Source organism: Dromaius novaehollandiae, chromosome Z (assembly GCF_036370855.1).
Source record: "Dromaius novaehollandiae isolate bDroNov1 chromosome Z, bDroNov1.hap1, whole genome shotgun sequence".
In the NCBI taxonomy this organism is placed as follows: domain Eukaryota; kingdom Metazoa; phylum Chordata; class Aves; order Casuariiformes; family Dromaiidae; genus Dromaius; species Dromaius novaehollandiae.
This window is the reverse complement of record NC_088132.1, coordinates 8,637,403-8,656,195: the sequence shown is the minus strand read 5'-3', so window position 1 is coordinate 8,656,195 and position 18,793 is coordinate 8,637,403. Positions and strand designations below refer to the sequence as shown.

Here is an 18,793-nt window from a genome sequence, read left to right as displayed (position 1 = left end):
GACCTCCTGCATACATACACAGTACATAGAATTCTTAGTATCTTGCTTTTGTAGTTTGGTAGGTCAGCCTCCAAAACACCAGCTAGGCCCTCCAAGTTGCTCTCCAAGGATGAGGTACTCTAAGAAAAAATAGAAGGTTTCCTGATCAGTCAGGCAATATCAACCTATCCCTAACTTACAGGTAGAAGACAAAGAAATCAGATAAAAGCATTATTTTACATTATCTTCTTGTTGAGAGAAATGATTCCAACTCCATCAGTGCTACAGAATTGCTCTCACGCACTAGAAAGAAGGAGCGGAGGTCACTAAGAATGGCTGCAACTGTGAGCCCACCTCCGCAGCAAGGAGCTGTCATGCCTCCTGTGAGGCAAGAGTTAACATTGCCTCAGAGATCTCTCAGTAACAAAATTAAGCAATATAATAATGATACCAAGCGAAGCGGAACACCTTCGTAGTTTTGTTTTGGACAATATACATGCACCATCACTTGCATCCTTAGCCTCTTCCACACATTTTTATTAGCCTCAACCAAGTCAGGACTTGAGACCTGGGCAACAGCCAGATCTCATTAATTCCTCCCATACCTGAGAAAACTGGAAGCAGCAACAACATTCACAAATGTACAGCAATAAGCCGTCACTGCTTTGTCACTGCTTGAAAGAACACACGCATTTAAAATCTTTCCCTTTGTGGCACTCGATTTTGTGGAATCTGACAACTTTCCAATTAATCTCAAAAAAAAGGCTTTTTTTGTTTTGTTTCGACTACTACTGAACCACTAATGTACAACACCATACAAGCAGGGGGGGAAGGGAAGGAGGAGGAAGGGACAGGAGACATTTTACCTCCCACCCGCTCGCCCCAGGGACCCAGCGCCACAGGGCCGCGCGAGAGCGCCCCGCGTACCTTCTCTCCCACGCGGCATATCAGCGACTCGAGCCTCTCCTCGATCTCCGACGGCTCGGACGTCCTCCGCCTCTTGTGGGGCTGCCCTGCTCCAACACACCGAGCGCTCCGTTACCCCCCGCCGGCGGAGAGACACCCCCCCGCCCCGCGCCGCCTGCCCTCCCCCCCACACACACCGCCACCCGCGGCCGCCCCCGGGCCCCGCCGCCTCAGCGGAGGGAAAGAGGCCGCGCGGAGGCGGCACCCGCCGCGCGCTCACCGTCGCTCTCGTCGCTGTGCCGCCGCCGCGACATGGCGGCGCGGGCGGCTGGCGGCGGTTGGAAGGAGCGCGCGCCGCTGCGGCGGGGCGGGGGGAAGGGAGAGGAGAGGAGAGAAGAGGAGAGCAGAGAAGAATCGCGCCGCGCCGCGCCGCGCCGACGAGAAGCGCGGCCCTTCTACAGCCTGCTTCCGGCCCGCCTCGCCTCTCCTTCCGGGGCAACAGGCGCTGCGGCGCCTCTAAAGACCAGAGCGGGCGGGGGAGCCGGGCGCCGCTCTGCGCCTCGCTCTATGGCGCGCGGGCGGGCCTGGAGGAGTTCCGGGGCGGGAAGGCAGGCAAGGGAGCGCCGCGAAGCTGCGGCGCGGCGCCGAGGCCCCGCCCCACTGCGCCGAGGCCCCGCCCCGCGCCGGGAGTTGCGGCCGGTCCTGGCGCGCGGCGTCTCCCGGGCGACGGCGCTCCCCCCCGCCCCAACCGCTCAACCGCTAACGGCCAACGGCCGTTGGCCGCCGCCAAGATGGTGCCGGGGGAGGCGCCGCCGCCGGGCAGCGCCGCGGCCGAGCCGCAGCCGGCGCCCGCCGCCAGGAAGCAGCGCGCCTTGGCCCGGAGGAAGGTGCGTGGCGGGCGGGCGGGCGGGGGGCGGCGCGGCGCGGTGCGGTGACGGCGGCGCTGTGTTTCAGGCGTTCTCCCTCTTCGTGAGAGCCAAGGAGGTGCCGGGCGGCGGCGGCGGCGAGGCGGCGCGGTGGCAGTGCTGCGGGCAGGCGTTCCCCGAGCGCGCCGCCGTGCACCGGCACGTCGCCACGCAGCACGCGGGCGAGGTGGGGCTGGCGCTGCAGCAGCTGGCGGCCGAGGCCGGGCGCGGGGCGGCGGCGCCGGCGGGCGGAGGCGGCGGGCCGCAGGGGTGCCCCGAGGTGGCTCGGGGGCTGCCGGACACGAGCCACGTGAGCCCGGATGCGCTGACGAGGTGAGCGAAGCCCTTCGCGGCCGGGGAGGCCTTTGCAGCTCCTCCGCAGCTTTGCGTCGCCTCCCACTGCCATAACCGCTACTACCATTACTATTTTTTTTTATTTAACGAACGTCAGGCCACTCAGACTTTCAGAATACACAACAAACCTTACCTGCTGTGCCTTTAGGCCCTTCTCAGCAGGCATAGGTGCCCCCCAGGAGTCACTCACTGCGCTTCAGTTCCTTTCCCAACGGCTCACACCTTGTGCAAAGCACAAGATTGCTGCTGTGCTGGTACAGGAGTAGATTTGTCCCGTTTTTTTTTGATGGATCGCACTCTCAGAGCTGTGTTTTCCCACCTTGTTTTTCCTTGACAGCTAATGTCTGTAAACAGGCCCTCAGCAAGGGAAGGCAGTAAGGGGAAAGAGTGAAATAGTAGGGCACAGTCTGTGTAGATCCCTTGCCCTGCTCTTTCAAGTGGGCTAAAGGCTTTTTAGGTATGAGTGAGTAGGCTCGGGAAAATGTTCCTGGCTAGAAGAGAGGCCAGCTTGTGCTGCTCAGAATGCAGCCATACACTGTATCATTGAAAATTTTAGCTTTTTTTGTTTAAACTTGAATCCTTAGTGTACCAGTTTGTCAATTTAAGCAACTGATGAGACACTACAGAGCCCAGAAAACAGTTCTTCTATCCTGCATGTTGAAATAAATCTGAGTGCAACACACTGTAAGCCACTGGCAGAAATGTCCTGTGCTGTAGAGATGAATTCGTTTTGTAACTAGTCCCAAGAACCAGGAATGCAGGAGCTGTCTTTGTTTGTATTTCTGTATTTTGGGAATGGATTAAACCCCAAAGTGCTAATGTGTATATATATGTATATGTATGTATATATGTGTGTGTGTGTGTTTGCATATATATGTATATTTACAATATACAGAGAAAATTGACTGCTTTTTGAAGTGTTGATGGTAATAACGTGATATTTTTGCACTGTCAACTCTAACATCCTTTTCCTATTTCCTTTGCCTGCTATGGGCAGCAAGGAGGGAGAAGTACTTTTGTATTACTGTTACTGTGAGGTGAAGGATCCAGAGAAACTCTGTGCTTGGCAAAAGGCTCTGTGCCAACATCTGCATCTGACTGGCAAGGTAAGGCTTTAAGCAGTAGTTGTATTCTTTACAGAGAAGCATCATCTTTGCTTAGTGCAGGGTGGTGTGTCATGTGGACAGGCAAGTTGTAACTGTGCTGTCAGAGATGAGAAGAATGGAACAACTGACGAACCATGGGATAGTGCCACTCATCCCTGCAGAACCACTTTGTTCTTTTCACTCCCTGGAGACTAGGCCTAAGGAGATCAGCTGGTTCATCTAGCTGGTGTCATGGGGCTATGGATGAGGGTTAGCTGTAGCCTGATGAAGCTCATTTTCCTGAGCTATCTGTGGAGAGAAAGATTTTTCAAGAGGCTGAGTCAGAGCAAGAATCTACTCTACCTTTGACTTGTCTTGCAAAGGAGCCTCTCTTTCTGTGCCAATGGTAGCAGATTGGCTTCTGTGACCTAAATTTAACCATGTAGTTACACTGGAGTTACCCAGCTGCACTACTGATACTGGCAGACATCTTTACCTTGGCAGGAGCGTCTCCAGTTCTGAACATCTGCCCCATTTCCTCCTCTCAGGTTTTCAGTTCCCATATTCTTTTTTTCTAATGGCTACTATGTTGTTTGTGTTTCTTATTTTCAGGACTTTACTTCCTGTTCTGACTTCTTGGGGGATGTTCTGAGCATTCTTGTCAATCACTTGTGGCCTCGTTCCATATAAATTACTGTATGAGTTGTGTCTGAATCATCTGGTACAGGATGGACTGTGCCATCAAAGCACTGTGTTCTCTGTCTCTTTCCCAAAGTTCATATCATTCTGTTTGCCTCTTTTTGTTGTATTTTTTACTTTTCTGTATCTCAGGAGTTGGGACAGAAATTTCTCACGATATTCTGACTCAGCTAATAAATACACATCTTGTCTGTGACATTTTCCCAGAGCTGGTGCTTTTTAAAATAAAACAGATTCAATGTTCTGCATATGCAAAGCCAGCCTTCCTTATTCAGAAGGGAAGAAAGGAGGGTACCCTCCTTAGTGTACTGCACAGGTCTGAGGGTAAAATGTCCTAATGCAGTAACTTTTTTTTTTTTTTATGCTCAGATATCTTACCTGTTCCCTCCCCCCCCAAAATAGGTACAGCATTTACCTTTCCAACCAGTTATTTTTTTTCCTTAGTTCTCTTTAATTCAGTCATTTTTTGCAACATCTCAGACTCTTTCTTCATTTCTGTCACTGCTGTAGATAAAATGACTCACTTTGGGATTTAATATTATGTGCAACATTACGCATATTCACATTTTCCTTCTAGCTACCTGAGTCACTGGGCACAATGCCATTGTTCTTCCTTGGGCAGACCTCCTGTGGGAATTTTAACACTGAATGCAAGATTTGCCTGTTAAGCAGTTACCATTTCTCTGCTTATTGCACAGCTTTTTTCTGACTTTCTTTCTGTTTTTCTTATGAAATGGCCCAAAAGTGATTACTGAATATTTATTCTAGTTTTTCTTTTATTATGTTTTTTCTGCTCAGCTTCACTGTAACTGTCTTCCATTCCTTCCTTCTTCAGTTGTCTCTTTTGTGAACATATTTCTGTGTCTGCCTTTGTTACCTGGTCATGTTTTGCTAATTTCACTGTGATCTGCTTCTGCTGTTATCAGACCTTAAGCCCAGCTTCTCCTGCTGCCTTCCAGGTACGAATTGCGTCAGAGGGAATTAATGGAACAGTTGGCGGAAGCAAAGTAGCTACCAATCTCTACATTGAAGTTATGCTCTCCCAGCCACTGTTCAAAGACATTTTGTGTCGAGATGATTTCAAGGTATGAGAAAACAATTTCTGCATAGATATTGTTAATATAGGATGCTGAATCTTTGAAAAGTAAGCTTATTGCTTCTTGATAGTACCCCTCTGCTGCTTGAAGGAAATTGCATAAAGCTCTAGCACTTCTGTTCTCCCACTGTGGACCTAAGGTGAGGATTTCTAAACTTACTTTGTTCAGGTATTTCTACCGGTGAAAGCAGCAGTAGCAGTTAGCAGCAGCAGCTACAAGCTTTGGCAGCTATGAGTATAGCTGCAAGCAATGCAGGCTGCACACAGGTGAAGGAGGAAGCATGCTCCAGCTCCACCATTTGTTATCAGATTTTTACTCCAGCTTGACTGCCGAAATCTAAGCATCACAATTTACACTTCTCTCTGCAAAATATTTGTGTATACTCCTCTTCACCCTATTGTGAGATCCTGACCTAGAAGCCTACTGGTTTAGGTTTGTGCAGGCTTTGGTGTCCTTATAGATGCACTGTCAATTCCACAAATCAGATGTTTTCTAAAGAAAATAGACAGTCAGAGTCAGAGAGAGAGTTTCTCTCTACTCTAGTTGATGCCTGACTAAAAGGAGAGTCAGGTGCTAACTTCTGCCTGTCTCTGAGTGTATGTGCTGATTGCTGTCTTCACATGGTGATGGCAGATGTAGCTGGCACTGGTATTCTGGAGGGCTTTTGCTTCTCCAGCGCTATGAGTACTGCATTCTCTGAATAAAAAAATGCTTCTTTTGTTTAGTATTGTTGTCTTTCAGGCACTTTTATTTATAGGTAATATTATTTGATTTTCCATAAATAATCAAATTAGAGTTGGTGAAGCTCATGAAGCTAAAATCCCTGTAGAACTGCAGTGCTGATTCAGTTGTCGCTCTCTAAATGTCTGCTGGGCTTGTCTGAAGGTAATCCAACCTGTTAGATTTGGTGACTTGTAAATGTGAAGGAGGGATGGACTTTTATCTCAGCCTTGGCAAAATCTCCAACCCTGCATGATCTCCCTGGGCACCAAAGCTCATGCATTAGTACATGTCGTCATTTTCTGTCTCACAGTTCTTCTGTGTACTGTATATACAAGTGAGGTTGCAGCTTCCTATTCCCAAAGGACAGGGGGGTAGAGGATTGAAAAATGAGCCTTGGAACTATGAAAATGTTCAATGGCCACTGTAGTTATTGCAAATTGACTTTAGTGAGAGCTGGACCAGTGCTACACAGCATCGCACTCTCTTATTTGTTTATATATTTAGTAGTGCCTAAGTCATGTCTGAGGCTTGACCCTACAGAAATTCTCTCTTCCTATCCCCTGCAGTTATGGTGCTTGCTAGAAAGGGGTTGCTAGAGCCCCAAAGGGGAAATCCTATGCATAAGCTTGTAGGGGGTCAGAATCCACAGCTTTAACATTTTAAGCCTGGCTGATCTCCCCTGTGTCTGTTTTAAGACCATGAAGTACTGCACTTCCCTTCACCCATGTAATGACAAGAGGCCTAGCTGTGCTTTGTGTCAGGGATCAGAAGGGCTGAAGAGAACTGCAGAGCCTGGATGTGTCAGCAGGATCAGTTAGTGGAAGGGATTATTTATTTAAGTGAATATATGATTAAAAAAACCATCTTTCTGTTGGGGTCAGCATGCTCAGTAGCCTCACTTTCTCATGATAGGTGCTGATGACACTGTTTCTTATTAAGAAGTCTCTAGGTCTTCTCACTCCTTGGTGGCTCTGCTGGGACTGGACCTGGTGCCAAATAGTGCCCATCTCACCTACTGAACAGTCCCTGGGCCAAAGACACCTGTCATTAAGGTCATGGTAAGGGGCCACTCCCTGACCTGTGGATTTAAGAGTATTGATCTTGGCAGGAGACGTGTTTCTTTGCCTCAGACATGGAGATACTCTCATATTCTATTGAAGACTTAGAAATTAGAAGTGCACTGGACTGTATTTGAGTGGATAATCATGATCTTAATGGCTGGAACATTTCAGTGAATTGTTTTGTGCTTAATTTCCTAGAGCAGTGCAGGAGGAGCTCACTGTTTCCCAGACCTTCGAGTTGGAGTATTTGAAGAAATTGTACCTATGGGCATTGATCCAAAAAAAGTCTCTTATAAAGAAACTGGTAAGTTGATTTGAAAAATAAAGCCTCTCACCCAAGTGAGAGGTAAGTGAAAGTCAAGTACCTTCAGCAAAAAAATTTCCTTCTGCACAATGGCCGGGACACAGGAGAAGTAGATAATGGGAATTAATCTGGTTTTGGTAGTCAGAGTTACTGGTGCAGAGAATTTGCTGGCCCAGGTTTTGGTTTGCTAAGTGTTTAGCTGCCTCAAAAAGTTCAGAGTTAACCATCTGTTTTGTGCCAAACTGTAATAGTTCAAGCGATATCAACAAGGTAACTACCTTGTTTTGGGGTAACAGTGTTGTGCTTCAGTCGGGGAATATGTCATAGGACACCTGCTAAAGGCAATGTGTAATGTTAAAGGCATTATGTATAATGATTAGGAAAGACATGTCAATGCAAGGATATATTTATATTTGTTATAATATTCTGTAGATGCTTGAGACAGCTCAGAAGTGAAACTGTATAGAGAGCTCCAGTGCTCTGTCATTGTGGTTAGCCTGCATTAAGAACTAAGCTGTGTAGGAAATGCTTCCCTTGGAGTCTTCTGGTGTATCCAGTGGATTCTGGAGCCCTGGAAGCCAGGAGCTATGCTCTGTTTTGAGAAAATGCTAGCATCCCACTGATGCTTACAGTTGAAAAGACACATATTCCTAAATTAGGCACTACTGGCTTAGCTTTGCTTCTGTTGAAATTAATAGCCCTGCTCCTGTCTGTTACACTGAAGCAGAACCAGGTTCTGAATCAGCTTCTGGCTGTCCCCCGACACAAGTTGCGTCTGCTACCTGTAACGCCTTAGGGTGGATTATGCCCGATAGGGAGTAACCAGGTGTTCATCTGCTGTGAGTACACTTACATAGCTGGTAAGCAGGAGCACAGCAAATAACAGCAGAGCAGTTGTTCATTTGGGGCTTTTTTCACAGTAAGAGCTTTGTTGGTGGTAAATTTTTCCAGCATTATTTACACTTTTTCCTGTATTTTTCAGTAGTTTGGCAGGAGAATAGTTCTTTTCCATTATTCAGTAGTTGGGGGGAAGGGTTCTTTCCTCCCCTGCTTTTTTTTTTTCTTTTTCCTTATATTTTTCAGCAGTTTGTAAAGGTGGTTCCCATTATTTCGACCATTTATGGGGTTTTCTTTTTAATAAGGTAGGAGGTTTTGGTGGGGGATGTTAATTTTTTTTCAGCAGGTTCAGAGTCCTAAGTCCTGAGCAATCTGGTCATAGTTGATCCTGCTTTGAGCAAGAGATTTGACTGGAGACCTCCCAAGGTCCCCACCAGCATGAATTGTTCTGCAGCCCTAGTCTTGCACTGAGACTTTCTGACAGAGATTCACCCATGCTTGGACAAGTGACAGAAATTAGAATTGACAGAGTATTTCGGCCAATTCCACTGCAACATGCAGTGCATTATGTGTCTGCATGCAGTCCCATTTAATGTCTTGGTTACTTTCCAGGCACAGAGAGATCAATATGAACAGAGCACATGGCAGGGTCTTGTAGCTGTATTGTCCAAACTGTTTTGGCATTACAGTGTGCTCTGCTCTCTAGAGAAATTGGCAGTCCTGAGTTTGACTCTTACGTGAGACACCTAACTTAGTGTGGAAATAAATAGAGAGGAAGAGAGGGGACTTCTGTCCTTCAGTAATGGAAGTGGATATGTACCTTTGTTCAGGAATGCCCTCCCTCTGCAGTGGGTCCAGTACTGTGAACACTGGCTCCTGGCAGTTTAGCTCCTTAATATCTTTCTGGCAGGCATTTCTCCTGGAGAGAACAATGTCTAGATTACTTCAATGCTGCTGTGAAATATTTGTCAGCTGTTTTACTTCCAAGATCAATTAATATTTATTGCTCATGTTAGACTGATCCTGCAGCTCACAATTCTCACCACAGTATCACGAAAACAAGGTTAAGGGTTAAGTTCTTTCGCTCTCTTGCTCTCTCGCTCTCTTTTTCTATTTCATTATTTCTTCAAATCGAAGCAAGTCTGACGAAGGATGGAAGAAATTCTGCTCCAGAACAGGTAGTTCTATGGCAAGTGGAGCATAAGGCTAAGATATTCAGGCAAGAGCCCGTGGCTTGAGTGAAATCATAATGTCAAACATTCCTCCTGTATCATAAATTCTTTAGCTCTTCTGCTGTTGGGTATTTCAGGGAGTATCAGACCTCACTTCTTTTCCTCAAAAATCAGAAATGGCACTTGCAAGCTGAGAAACTTTATGTAAATTAAAGTTACACTGAAAGTAGTACACGCTTATGGAAATTTTCCATTTTGATCAGCTGAGACAAATTTCATTGAAAAAAAAATGTGTCTTTGTAGCTTTCTGCACCTCCACAAAGTGAACATGATGAAAAAACAAGCAAAAAGGAGGGAAGTACTTTTCGCTGTGGTTTGTTTTCTTGTTTTTAGAAGTGTAGGAGTTGCCAGCGGGACATAGCAAAGATCATACAGAGAGTCTGTTTTTCTTTCTGTCACCCAGAACAGTGTTGCATTTCCTTTCACTCACCAACAAGAAGCTAAACATGGATAGACTTGGCTGGTTGAGGTTGAGATGACATAAAAACTGTGTGAGCTGTCACAGCTGGAAATCTGAGGAGAATCTGAATCAGTGAGATCTTCTGCAGTGTTGCATTGTAGCTCTATTTCTCAAAACTTCTTTCTCTCTTTTTTAAAGGAATCCATCTATCCCCTCAGGAATTTCATAAAGAAGTAGAACAATATTTGTCTCAGGCCAATCAAGGACAAAGTGATACTATCTTACTGGACTGTAGGAACTTCTATGAAAGTAAAATAGTAAGTACGGTTTGTTTCTTAGTGTGTTACAGGTGCTGGGGGAAGCACTTTTGCATTGTGGGTGTGTGACCTTACTGAGAGGAAGAGTTCATATTGACTGGAATATGTACATAGTTTAGTTCAGTAATGTGGTCTAGATTGAAGCAGTGCAGGACCCTGCCCAGCAACCCAGAGCAGAGCTTGCCTGGCTAACTGTTTATACAGCTTGGGGCAGGAAGGAGAGCAAGTGGTCCATTCAACATTAGCAGTGGATAGTATATAGTCTGAAAACACGATTTGTAAAGAGATATTCCAGTATTTTTGCCTTCTTCCGTATGTCAAGAAAGGGGGCATCCTGCTCTCCTGTCTTCCATCTGCCACCCCGTCTGTATTGCTGTATTTGCATCCTTCCCTGTGACAGTTCTGTTTTGCTCAGCTCCCTTTCTATGTTTGAATGAGGAGAAATGCTCTGCTCGGGAATCCTCTTACAGATTTTAACAGGTATTTTGATGCATAAATGCTGTTGAGGAACTGCCTAAAGCAGCTGCAGTGAGCTGGATGTTCTGGCCCAAAGGTTTGTTACTTCCTCTGGTTTGAGACACAGGCCTTGGCATGTAAGTCAGCCTGCATTCAGTTGCGTGGCCATCTGTTGTTATTCCAGGGACATTTCCAGGGCTGTCTGGCTCCAGATATCAGGAAATTCAGCTATTTTCCAAGCTATGTAGATGAAAACTTGGAGCTTTTTAAAAACAAGCGTGTCCTGATGTACTGCACAGGAGGGATCCGCTGTGAAAGAGGCTCTGCTTACCTACGGAGCAAGGTGAGATATCATTGTGAGGGCACAAGTGTTGGGGAGCTGAGACTGCTTTTAGGGCAGCTGTCTTTTCTTTTGCTGGCAAATTCTTGAGGAGCATAAACTGCTCAGTCTGGGAGCGTCTCTGATACAGGTTTGCCTCATGCTGCCTGCCAAGGACACAGGTAGTCTAACACAGCTGAGAATAATATGCATGAACTACAGTTACAGCAATGATTCCTGTGTGAAAAGCTACATAACCCATTTGCTGAGAAGAGATATTTGCAAGTTTGCCCTGCCCGTTGTTGTGGCATTTTAGGAAGGCTTGAGAGCATTTTATAGTGCTTTCACACCCTTGCCTACAAGCTCTGTCTAGGTTATGCTATGTGGTTGTTACTGCACCGCTTGAGCATTTCGGAGTGGTGAAGATCAGCCAGTCAGCACTTTCCCAGTGGTGTGGAATTAAATCCAGCACACTGCATTCTCCTAATTCCACTTTCCATCCCACTCTTTCCCTGGATCCTTCCCTCACAGAGTAAGGGAACAGCATGGATAGAGATTCTCTAGAAATTTAAACCTTCATCCTTTTTCAGTTGCACCATTGAGAAATTCTGTTCCTGTCAACAGAAGCTCACTACATAAAACCAGAATAAGCAGTGGTTCACAGAGGCATTCTGTGATGCAACGAACCTCCAACAAGCAAGGAGGTTACCTGCCTTTTTTTTTTTGAACTGTACCTTTACTGTACATTTGGGCCCTTGTCAGCGTTGTGAGAGCAGCCCATTAATCTCCCATGGTTCTGGCTAGAGTTGTGAGCACACATGGTGCTGGTTGGTCACTGAGAAGCTGCTGCTTCTCCTTGACCTGTGGTGGTTTCAGCATTTGCTTTGGGCACTCTGGCACAGGCCTGCTGCCACTGTTTCCTTGAGCTTTTTTGCTAATATGCTTTGAACAGGCAGTGTGCAGAGAGGTTTACCAGCTCAAAGGCGGGATTCACAAGTACCTGGAAGAGTTTCCAGATGGATTCTACAGGGGGAAGCTGTTTGTATTTGATGATCGTTACGCCATTTGTTCCAATGAAGATATCATCTCAGGTAGGACTAAATATGTAAGTGCAGAAGGCTGGGACTCTATTGCAATGGTTGCTATAGAGCTGTCTTTGCCACAGGGACCCAAACTGGCCTGTGTAGTTCTTCCTCTTATTCACTTTGGTGTTTTAGTGCTGCCACTTTCCGTGATGGCCATCAGCTTTAACATCTAAAACAGAAATAGGACCAAAGGGTTCACGAAACAGAATTCGCTAAAGCTAGGACAATAGAAAGATGCATCCTCTGCAAAATGGCTACTGTTGTGAGCCATCAGCCCCAAGGAAGACATGAAGCACTATTGCTTTTGTTACTGCTTGTTGCCCATAGTGCCAATCAGGCTGTGGTTGGCCAGGTGACCAAAGCATTAAACAATTCTGCTGTCAGCTGGTCTCCCCTCCAGTAGTCTCACAGAACACTAGAACAGACTGGCAGGCTTTGGGAAAGTGGTGGCACTAAACTCTACAGCACTTGGCTGTTTTGTGTTTTAAAAGTTTCTGTAGTTTGTAGGATTCTAGTGACCTCTAGCTGAAATTGTTAAGAATATTGCCCTGTCTTCTGGCTGGGTTAGCTCTTCAGCTATTTCAGCCGGAATATTTGTCATTGTCTTTTCAGTTGCCAGTTACAGATAGAAGCAACTTGGCTCTAGCCTTTTTTCAGGAATCAGTGCTGGTTTTTTTCTCTGAGTGGGCAGCTTCTTGAGCGTAACCTCCCATTCCTTTTCTGCATTTACCATATCCATCTTGAAGGTACCTAGCTTGGCACAGAAACAGAACATACGCTGATGTACCACAGCCATCCCTACAGAAGTATCAAAGGGGAAGTGATGGGGCAAGCACCTTCTTGATGGTGCAGTTCAATTATGATAAAAGCTTTCTGTTAAAGGTTAAATCCTGCCTGCTGCTGTGGAAGGACTGTACCAGGACTACAAATGACGTCCCCATACACATAAGCCATTGCTTTCAGAAAGAAGCCGGTCTTGTGGTGTCTCCTTCCCCAGCAGGCAGTCCTGGGTGCTGGTTAGCTACCGGCCTATCTTTTTTGCTCTCTTGGCAGCAAGAACTTGTAAATCTGTTTGATCTGAACTAAAGGAAGCAGTGGCACACGCTATTTTCTTGGTAGAGCCTGTCCTGAGAGGCAGCTTGTCCTAAGCTTTTGATGTCCAAACCAAAGTTCATTTAAAAATGAGCCAGTTTCTAGAATACCAGGCTGGAGCAGGACTAAAATACCTAGCAGACGATGGTTAGCCACTTGAATGAGAGATTGTAGCAAAGGGGGACAAGATGGGGCAATGTGAATCTTAACTTTGCTTCTCCTCCCTCCAGCATGCAGATACTGTGGGACGCTGTGGGACCAGTATAAACTTTGTTCCAGCCAGCACTGCCGGCAGCTTGTCCTGACGTGTCCAGGTTGTCGCAAGAAAGGGCTTACAGCTTGCTGTCCTGTTTGTCAAGAGAAAGAGCTCAAGGTGGCTTCAAGGGCTTCAGGACAGGCACTTAAGGAGGAATGTGAATGTACAAGGAGACGGCCAAGGGTACCTATTGAACATATCTCACAAAGCACACTGGATACAGGAAAAGATTAAGCTGTCTCTTTAGCTAGTTTCACATTTGACACTTGTGTTAATGGGAAGGACGTCTAAAACCAGATCCCTCTCTGTTACTGCAATTAACTTGTATATCACAATAATTTGTTGGCTTGGAAAGTCTTGCTCGTACCCTACATTATGTTGAATATGCCCTGAAAACTGTCCATTACTTAAGTGTAAATTACCAGAGTGGTCAACCCATTACCATTGCTACAGGATTTTTCTCCCTAGGTGCAGTTTTGCACTGTGCTTCTCTCTGGGGATTTTGCAGAAGAATGTGTTGGGGACACAGCTGTTCACAGTTCAAAAGAAACTGAAGAGAATGAAGAACAATTACATGCTGTTCCCCCTCTAATTTATGGATGTGCATGCGTGGAGGTGGATCTGTCCAACTTCTCCATTGATCGTGCAGCTTCAATAGATAGTGCTAGGGTGATGAAAACAGCATATGTTTTAACTTCTGGGTGTGTGACTAGATTAATTTGCTTTTTACCAGTGTGAAGCAAGGGGTGTTTACCTTGAAGTCATTGACTTGACTCCCATGTAAAACCAGTTAAAGGCAGGGTGAGGACTCCTATCTTAAGTGGAGCAAAGGTGGAGGATGTGCATTGCCCACAGGTACTGTCTGTCCAGCCTTACTTGTGTATGACCTGTGGGACCAACAGCAGAAGTAACCCTCATTGTGATGTTCTGCCTCCCTGGGAGCTGTTGATATCCCTCAGCCTGTCAGTATGTGAAATATCCAGGGCTCAGCTCCACTTGCACTAGAAAAAAAATCAACAGCTTGAAGTGTGTTGAAATTGAGACACTCAGAGGAGAGCACAGAGGCTGCCAAAATACCAGTGTTATGGCTCTAGAAGTGAATGCTGGCATCTGTGTATAAACGCCAGCAACAGCTGTAAGGAGACTGCCAGATCATTTATCCAAGCTAAATAATCCATGATTTGGGGAGCATTTGTGCTTTGTAAACATGGATTAAGTTTTTTAAAAGCTGTGAGATGTTTATGCATTTTCCAGCTTCTGTTAGTGGGGAAATTGTCTCTGACTTGGAATCCACAGCATATGAGCTCAAAATACTGCCTCCTGCTTTGTGTGCCTGATGCTGTAGAATGTACTGAAAGGTTTTATTAATAGTGTGGATGATGTGTCATGATTGAAAATAATCTTTGAAACTTACTCTCATTTTTGGTACTAAGTCATTAGTCATTAGGAAATCAAAATCAGTTACTTTTTTATTATTTTTTACTGGCAACTACTTTTAAAGACATGAAAACAACTTACTCAGGTTCCTGCAGTTGCTTAGCATCAGTTAGAGCAGTGTTATTTTAATATAGGTCATAACCTTTTCCCACAGTGCTACAAATTCAGCATGGTCTCATTGGTGACTAAACTGGCAGCTAAAGACAGGGGCACTGGTTACATTAAAGCCATTGCAAGGCATTTCTTCTTACTTCCAGTGTTGCCAACATGAATAGCTGTTCAACAATGGTCTTTATAACGGTTCCTTTCATGAAGCAAGACTTGAAAACTAATGAATGTGTACGTTGGGAATCTTCCAAGGATGGCATTTAAAAATAGTAATTCTGTGATCTGCTAGAGAAGTAATTAGAAAACTCCCATCAGTAGACATCTTCAGCAGAAGACCTGGCAGGACCCAGGCTCCCCTGGCACCTTGCCTCCCAAGCTCTGTTAGCCAGCTTACCTGTGTGCTTTTGAGAACTGGAATATTTGTGGTAAACCATGCAAGCTCCACTTGCAGGCCTGGCCTAGAACACTGATTAAAATGCCCCAATTTGCATATTGTGCTGCATCTTTTTTCAGGTATTAGGCTAAAAAGCCCACCATTTTATAATTTAATCTATCAGCAGGTCTGGAATACCGTATTCCATTTGGAAAGCTGTTTTTGTGTAATTTCTTAGTACAAAACAGCAAGAAGGTAACTACATTTTATATGTAAGGTTCTGAAATTACTGAGGTGATAAATAACCTTTAGTGCGTCCATCATAATTCTTGAAGTACTGCACAAATACGCTTCATCTGTATGTCAGAGGCCGTTAATTCCATAAGAGTAAATGCTGAAACCTAGCTAACCGCATGTCACACAATAGACCTGGTTACAAGGTGCAGTTCTACTGAGAGTTCCTAGCATGTGGACAGTCTACCTCAAAAGCAGAAACGAGCCATAGGACCTGTCGGAAGGGTCCGAGATTGAATGGATGGAGACCCAACCAGCCAAGTTCCCTCAGCTGCAGAGACAGGAGGAGAGGAATGAGATACACCCTTGGTCTACTGCATGTCAGCTTATAAGCAGCTTTTGTATCCTGGCCTCCAGCTTATTTTTGTCAAGTTAATACAAAAAAGTGCAAAGTGTGAAATAGAGTGTGCTGAGACCCAGGCACCTTGGCTGTAATACCTTAAAGAAGGCATGTTAGCACTGTACAGCATTGCTGCAGGAAAGGCAGGAGTTAGGCAAGACTGGCTGTGACTGCCAGATGCTGCAGTCACCAGATGGCTTTTTCCCTTTTTCCTGAAGAGCTGCTTGGATGAAACAGGAATCCGTTTGTTTCTGTGCATCACTGTTTTGTCGTTCCACAGCTTGAAGCCTTTTACCACAAAGCCTGATGTCTCTCAGCGCAGCCTCATCGCTGCTGCACAGCTCTCAGTGCAGTTGCATTCTCTCACTTGCAGCTCTGTGAGGATCAGCTGAGGACCCTGGAGCAATCCCATTAACTATGCAGTCCCAATGTGCATTTGGACAGCATAGTTCAGTTCAGTGCTAATATAGCAACAAGGATGAAAAGGTTTGGGGGTTCTTTTTTAAGGGCTATTTTATTTTCATTCAAGACAAAATGCTGCTGTCAGGTCAATGGTAGTGCTCCCTGTCAGGTAGTTGCATTTCCTTGCATGTCTAACTTTGTTACTGCCAACTGCCATCAGGATTTCCCAGCATAGGATGCATTTATGTTCTTTTTAAGCCAGTGGGAGAGCTGAGCTTGTACCATGCAAATCTGCATGTGGCTTAGCTGAAAATGTGTGGCTCTGGTTTGATACTTTAGTTGACTGTTTAAAGTCCTTTGGTGCATATGGTAGGAAAGAGCTGTCTGGCTACTGTGTGTGTGTGTGTTTTGGTGTTTTTTGTTTTGTTTTGTTTTTTTTTAAATCATGCCCTTTTGTATGCTTCATCTTCTGAAACCGAACTTACGGAGAAAAAGAAGGAAGCTGTAGTGAAACAGTTTATTTGACGCTGCTGACACATTTATTAAGATTTGAAGAGTAACAAATATGTTTCCCACATTGTTGACAGTACAATGTCATTGGTCAGAGCTAAATCCTCTGTGGCATTTGTGCACAAACTCTGTTGAAATCTGTGGGACTTTTGCTGGAATATGCGTAAAGGCTGCTAAATACTCTTAACAGATGCGTGCAGACAGATTTCTAGTAAGTGAGAACATTTGCTAGGACATATTGTCATCAAAGAAAGAATAAGGCTTTGGTATGACAGCACTTCTGTCAGGGAGACTCTTCCTATCAAACATGATCCCATCCAAGTCAACAGCAGGAGTTTTGGATGGGATAGTCTTGGGTCCCATCCACTCAAAGTCTGGGAGCTACGTAAGCCTATGGGGAATTCCTCCCAGGCTAGATTAAGGGTCGTAGACTTTCTGACAGAAAACTGTGCGTGTGCAGCAGGAGTTCAGAGTCAGAATATTTCAAGTAACACCTTTGCTATGGCACGCTGTTCAGTGCTGCCTTTATGCAGATGTGAGGGATGGTCGCGGGAGAAACAATTCCTAGCAGAATAGTTTAATTAATGGACAGGGTCATTAGGCAGAACAGCGAAGAGTAAGGATTTAACGTATGTCCGGTAAGGCTCTGGACATGCTTTTAACATTACAAACTTGAAGGGAGCGGGGGTTGGAACAGAGGACCCTGGTCTGCTGATTAGTTAGGCCATCTCTGTGGAGTTAGGATTCATATCAAATCTCTAATGGAGGAAGCTTTACTCAGACATGCATAGGACAGGAGGATATTAAACAATCCATCCTACAGTGCTCAGTTTTTGAGAATCCATTATTTTGTAATTGGTGGCCTTATGTTCCTTTTAATCTGTGTGGAGAAAAAAAATCTTTTTTTAAGAAACAGGGATGCATTTGAAACAGCATCTCCAACTAACTGACTCAGCAAAAGCTGGTAAAAATTCCTTACATTAACCATATTTCAGGATAGCAGAAGTGCTTGTTAAACTAGTTGCTTCTCTATAGTTACTTGAGATCAATTTGAAAAAAAAATAAAGTATTTTTTTAATACTTCTATAATTTGTGTGGAACAGTAGTATTTTTCACTCATGCATACCACATCCTAACTATATGAAACACCGTGCAGGAAATTTATAGAAAAATTAGGTCTTAGGTTGATTAATAGTCACTTTTACACTGGGATGTACTCTAAACCAAGATTGCTTAAAATTGGCAAATTGTTACTGGCTTGAATAGTTTCCAGCTCTACAGAAAACACCAATAGTCCTACTGGATAAAATCTTCAACTACAGCCGCTAGTTAATTTAAACTGTTAGTGCATAACACAGAACCGAGTCACCACAAATACTCTGTCAAGGCACTTGTTGCCTTTAGATTTCCACAGTACAGCACAGATCACCAGGAACGACCTTTGTAGCCAGGAGCTACACTCCAGTTCTGCACTTGGGAAAAATAGGCCCATTCAACTCTGCAAGTCTTCTCTTCCTCACTGAAAAAGAAGAGGAAGAGGAGTCAGTTGTGGCAATGGGAACATGTGGATTGCAGGCTTACCCATTGTGAAAAGGATCTCAGAGACATACTTTCTACCAGGGAGAAACAGGATAGCATGAGCTTCCGAATTTCTGCCTTGAGCAGGTGGGGTTTTTTTGGTTTTCTTTGAGAATTTTAAACTTACACAGTTTAAAATTAAAGGAAATAAGTTAAAATTTCTGTCCCTATGAATTCTGTGGCTAGAAGCTACTTTCAGCCATACATCCCTTATTCTACGGTCAATTATATTTCATCCAATTGTCTTTGTAATCTGTTTGGCTATAGCATCTCTGTTACAAGGCATCTAACACTGACTGATGTGAAGATAGCACAGGAGACAGATGCCACAGTTTTTCCTCTGCCAGTTTTTCCCAGTGGTGTCCTCTCAACTAAGAAATGAGACAGATTTTTTTTTTTAATGAACCTCTGATTTCAAACTCCAGTCTTTTGGCCATGGTTAATGTGATTAAAGGAGTCTCATATCTTCTCTAAAAGTTAATTTGCAGCTCTGACAGCTTCAACCATGATTTTTCAAGAAATGTTTGCAAGGACAAGAGGAAAAAAGAAAGCTGGAAAGAGGATACAGAAATTAGTTCATGAGAATGAATATAAAAGCCTTCACAGCCAGTTTGGACAGGGCATCTCAAAGAACAGAAGCTAGA

The 18,793-nt window shown here is 44.9% G+C and overlaps 3 protein-coding genes across 5 annotated transcripts in view; 1 reads left to right on the top strand and 2 right to left on the bottom strand.

Moving 5' to 3' along the window:
* Positions 1 to 1,406, bottom strand: part of NCBP1 (nuclear cap binding protein subunit 1) — a 31,566-nt gene extending 30,160 nt beyond the window's left edge. Inside the window, exons 1-3 of the mRNA XM_026111169.2 lie at positions 1,166 to 1,406; positions 907 to 992; positions 19 to 119 (exon numbers count right to left, since the gene is read on the bottom strand). Coding sequence (XP_025966954.1) covers positions 19 to 119; positions 907 to 992; positions 1,166 to 1,199 — 221 coding nt within the window. The 5' untranslated portion in view covers positions 1,200 to 1,406. The remainder of the gene's footprint in view (positions 1 to 18; positions 120 to 906; positions 993 to 1,165) is intronic.
* Positions 1,407 to 1,459: 53 nt separating this feature from the next.
* On the top strand, positions 1,460 to 17,660 carry TSTD2 (thiosulfate sulfurtransferase like domain containing 2). Of its 2 annotated transcripts, none has more exons than XM_064501243.1 (9): positions 1,460 to 1,772; positions 1,840 to 2,123; positions 3,142 to 3,250; positions 4,888 to 5,013; positions 7,008 to 7,113; positions 9,781 to 9,899; positions 10,540 to 10,698; positions 11,627 to 11,779; positions 13,082 to 13,304. In XM_064501243.1, the coding sequence occupies exons 1-9, from the start codon at positions 1,677 to 1,679 to the stop codon at positions 13,154 to 13,156; spliced, it is 1,227 nt and encodes a 408-aa protein (XP_064357313.1). In that variant the 5' UTR covers positions 1,460 to 1,676; the 3' UTR covers positions 13,157 to 13,304. The 2 variants fall into 2 exon arrangements, with proteins under 2 accessions (XP_064357313.1, XP_064357312.1); XM_064501242.1 differs by having other exon boundaries at positions 1,464 to 1,772; positions 11,627 to 11,765; positions 13,082 to 17,660.
* The window catches only part of TMOD1 (tropomodulin 1), a 33,417-nt gene continuing 31,188 nt past the window's right edge, over positions 16,565 to 18,793 (bottom strand). For both annotated transcript variants that reach the window (XM_026111155.2, XM_026111154.2), the window contains exon 11: positions 16,565 to 18,090. The gene's annotated coding sequence lies outside the window, so the exon portion shown is untranslated. The remainder of the gene's footprint in view (positions 18,091 to 18,793) is intronic.

Excerpts from the sequence above, each read along its gene's own strand:
- TSTD2 (XM_064501242.1), top strand. The coding sequence starts at position 1,677 with ATGGTGCCGGGGGAGGCGCCGCCGCCGGGCAGCGCCGCGGCCGAGCCG. Across the intron at positions 7,114-9,780 it reads AGTCTCTTATAAAGAAACTG|GAATCCATCTATCCCCTCAG; the intron begins GTAAGTTGATTT and ends TCTTTTTTAAAG. Across the intron at positions 10,699-11,626 it reads CTGCTTACCTACGGAGCAAG|GCAGTGTGCAGAGAGGTTTA; the intron begins GTGAGATATCAT and ends TGCTTTGAACAG.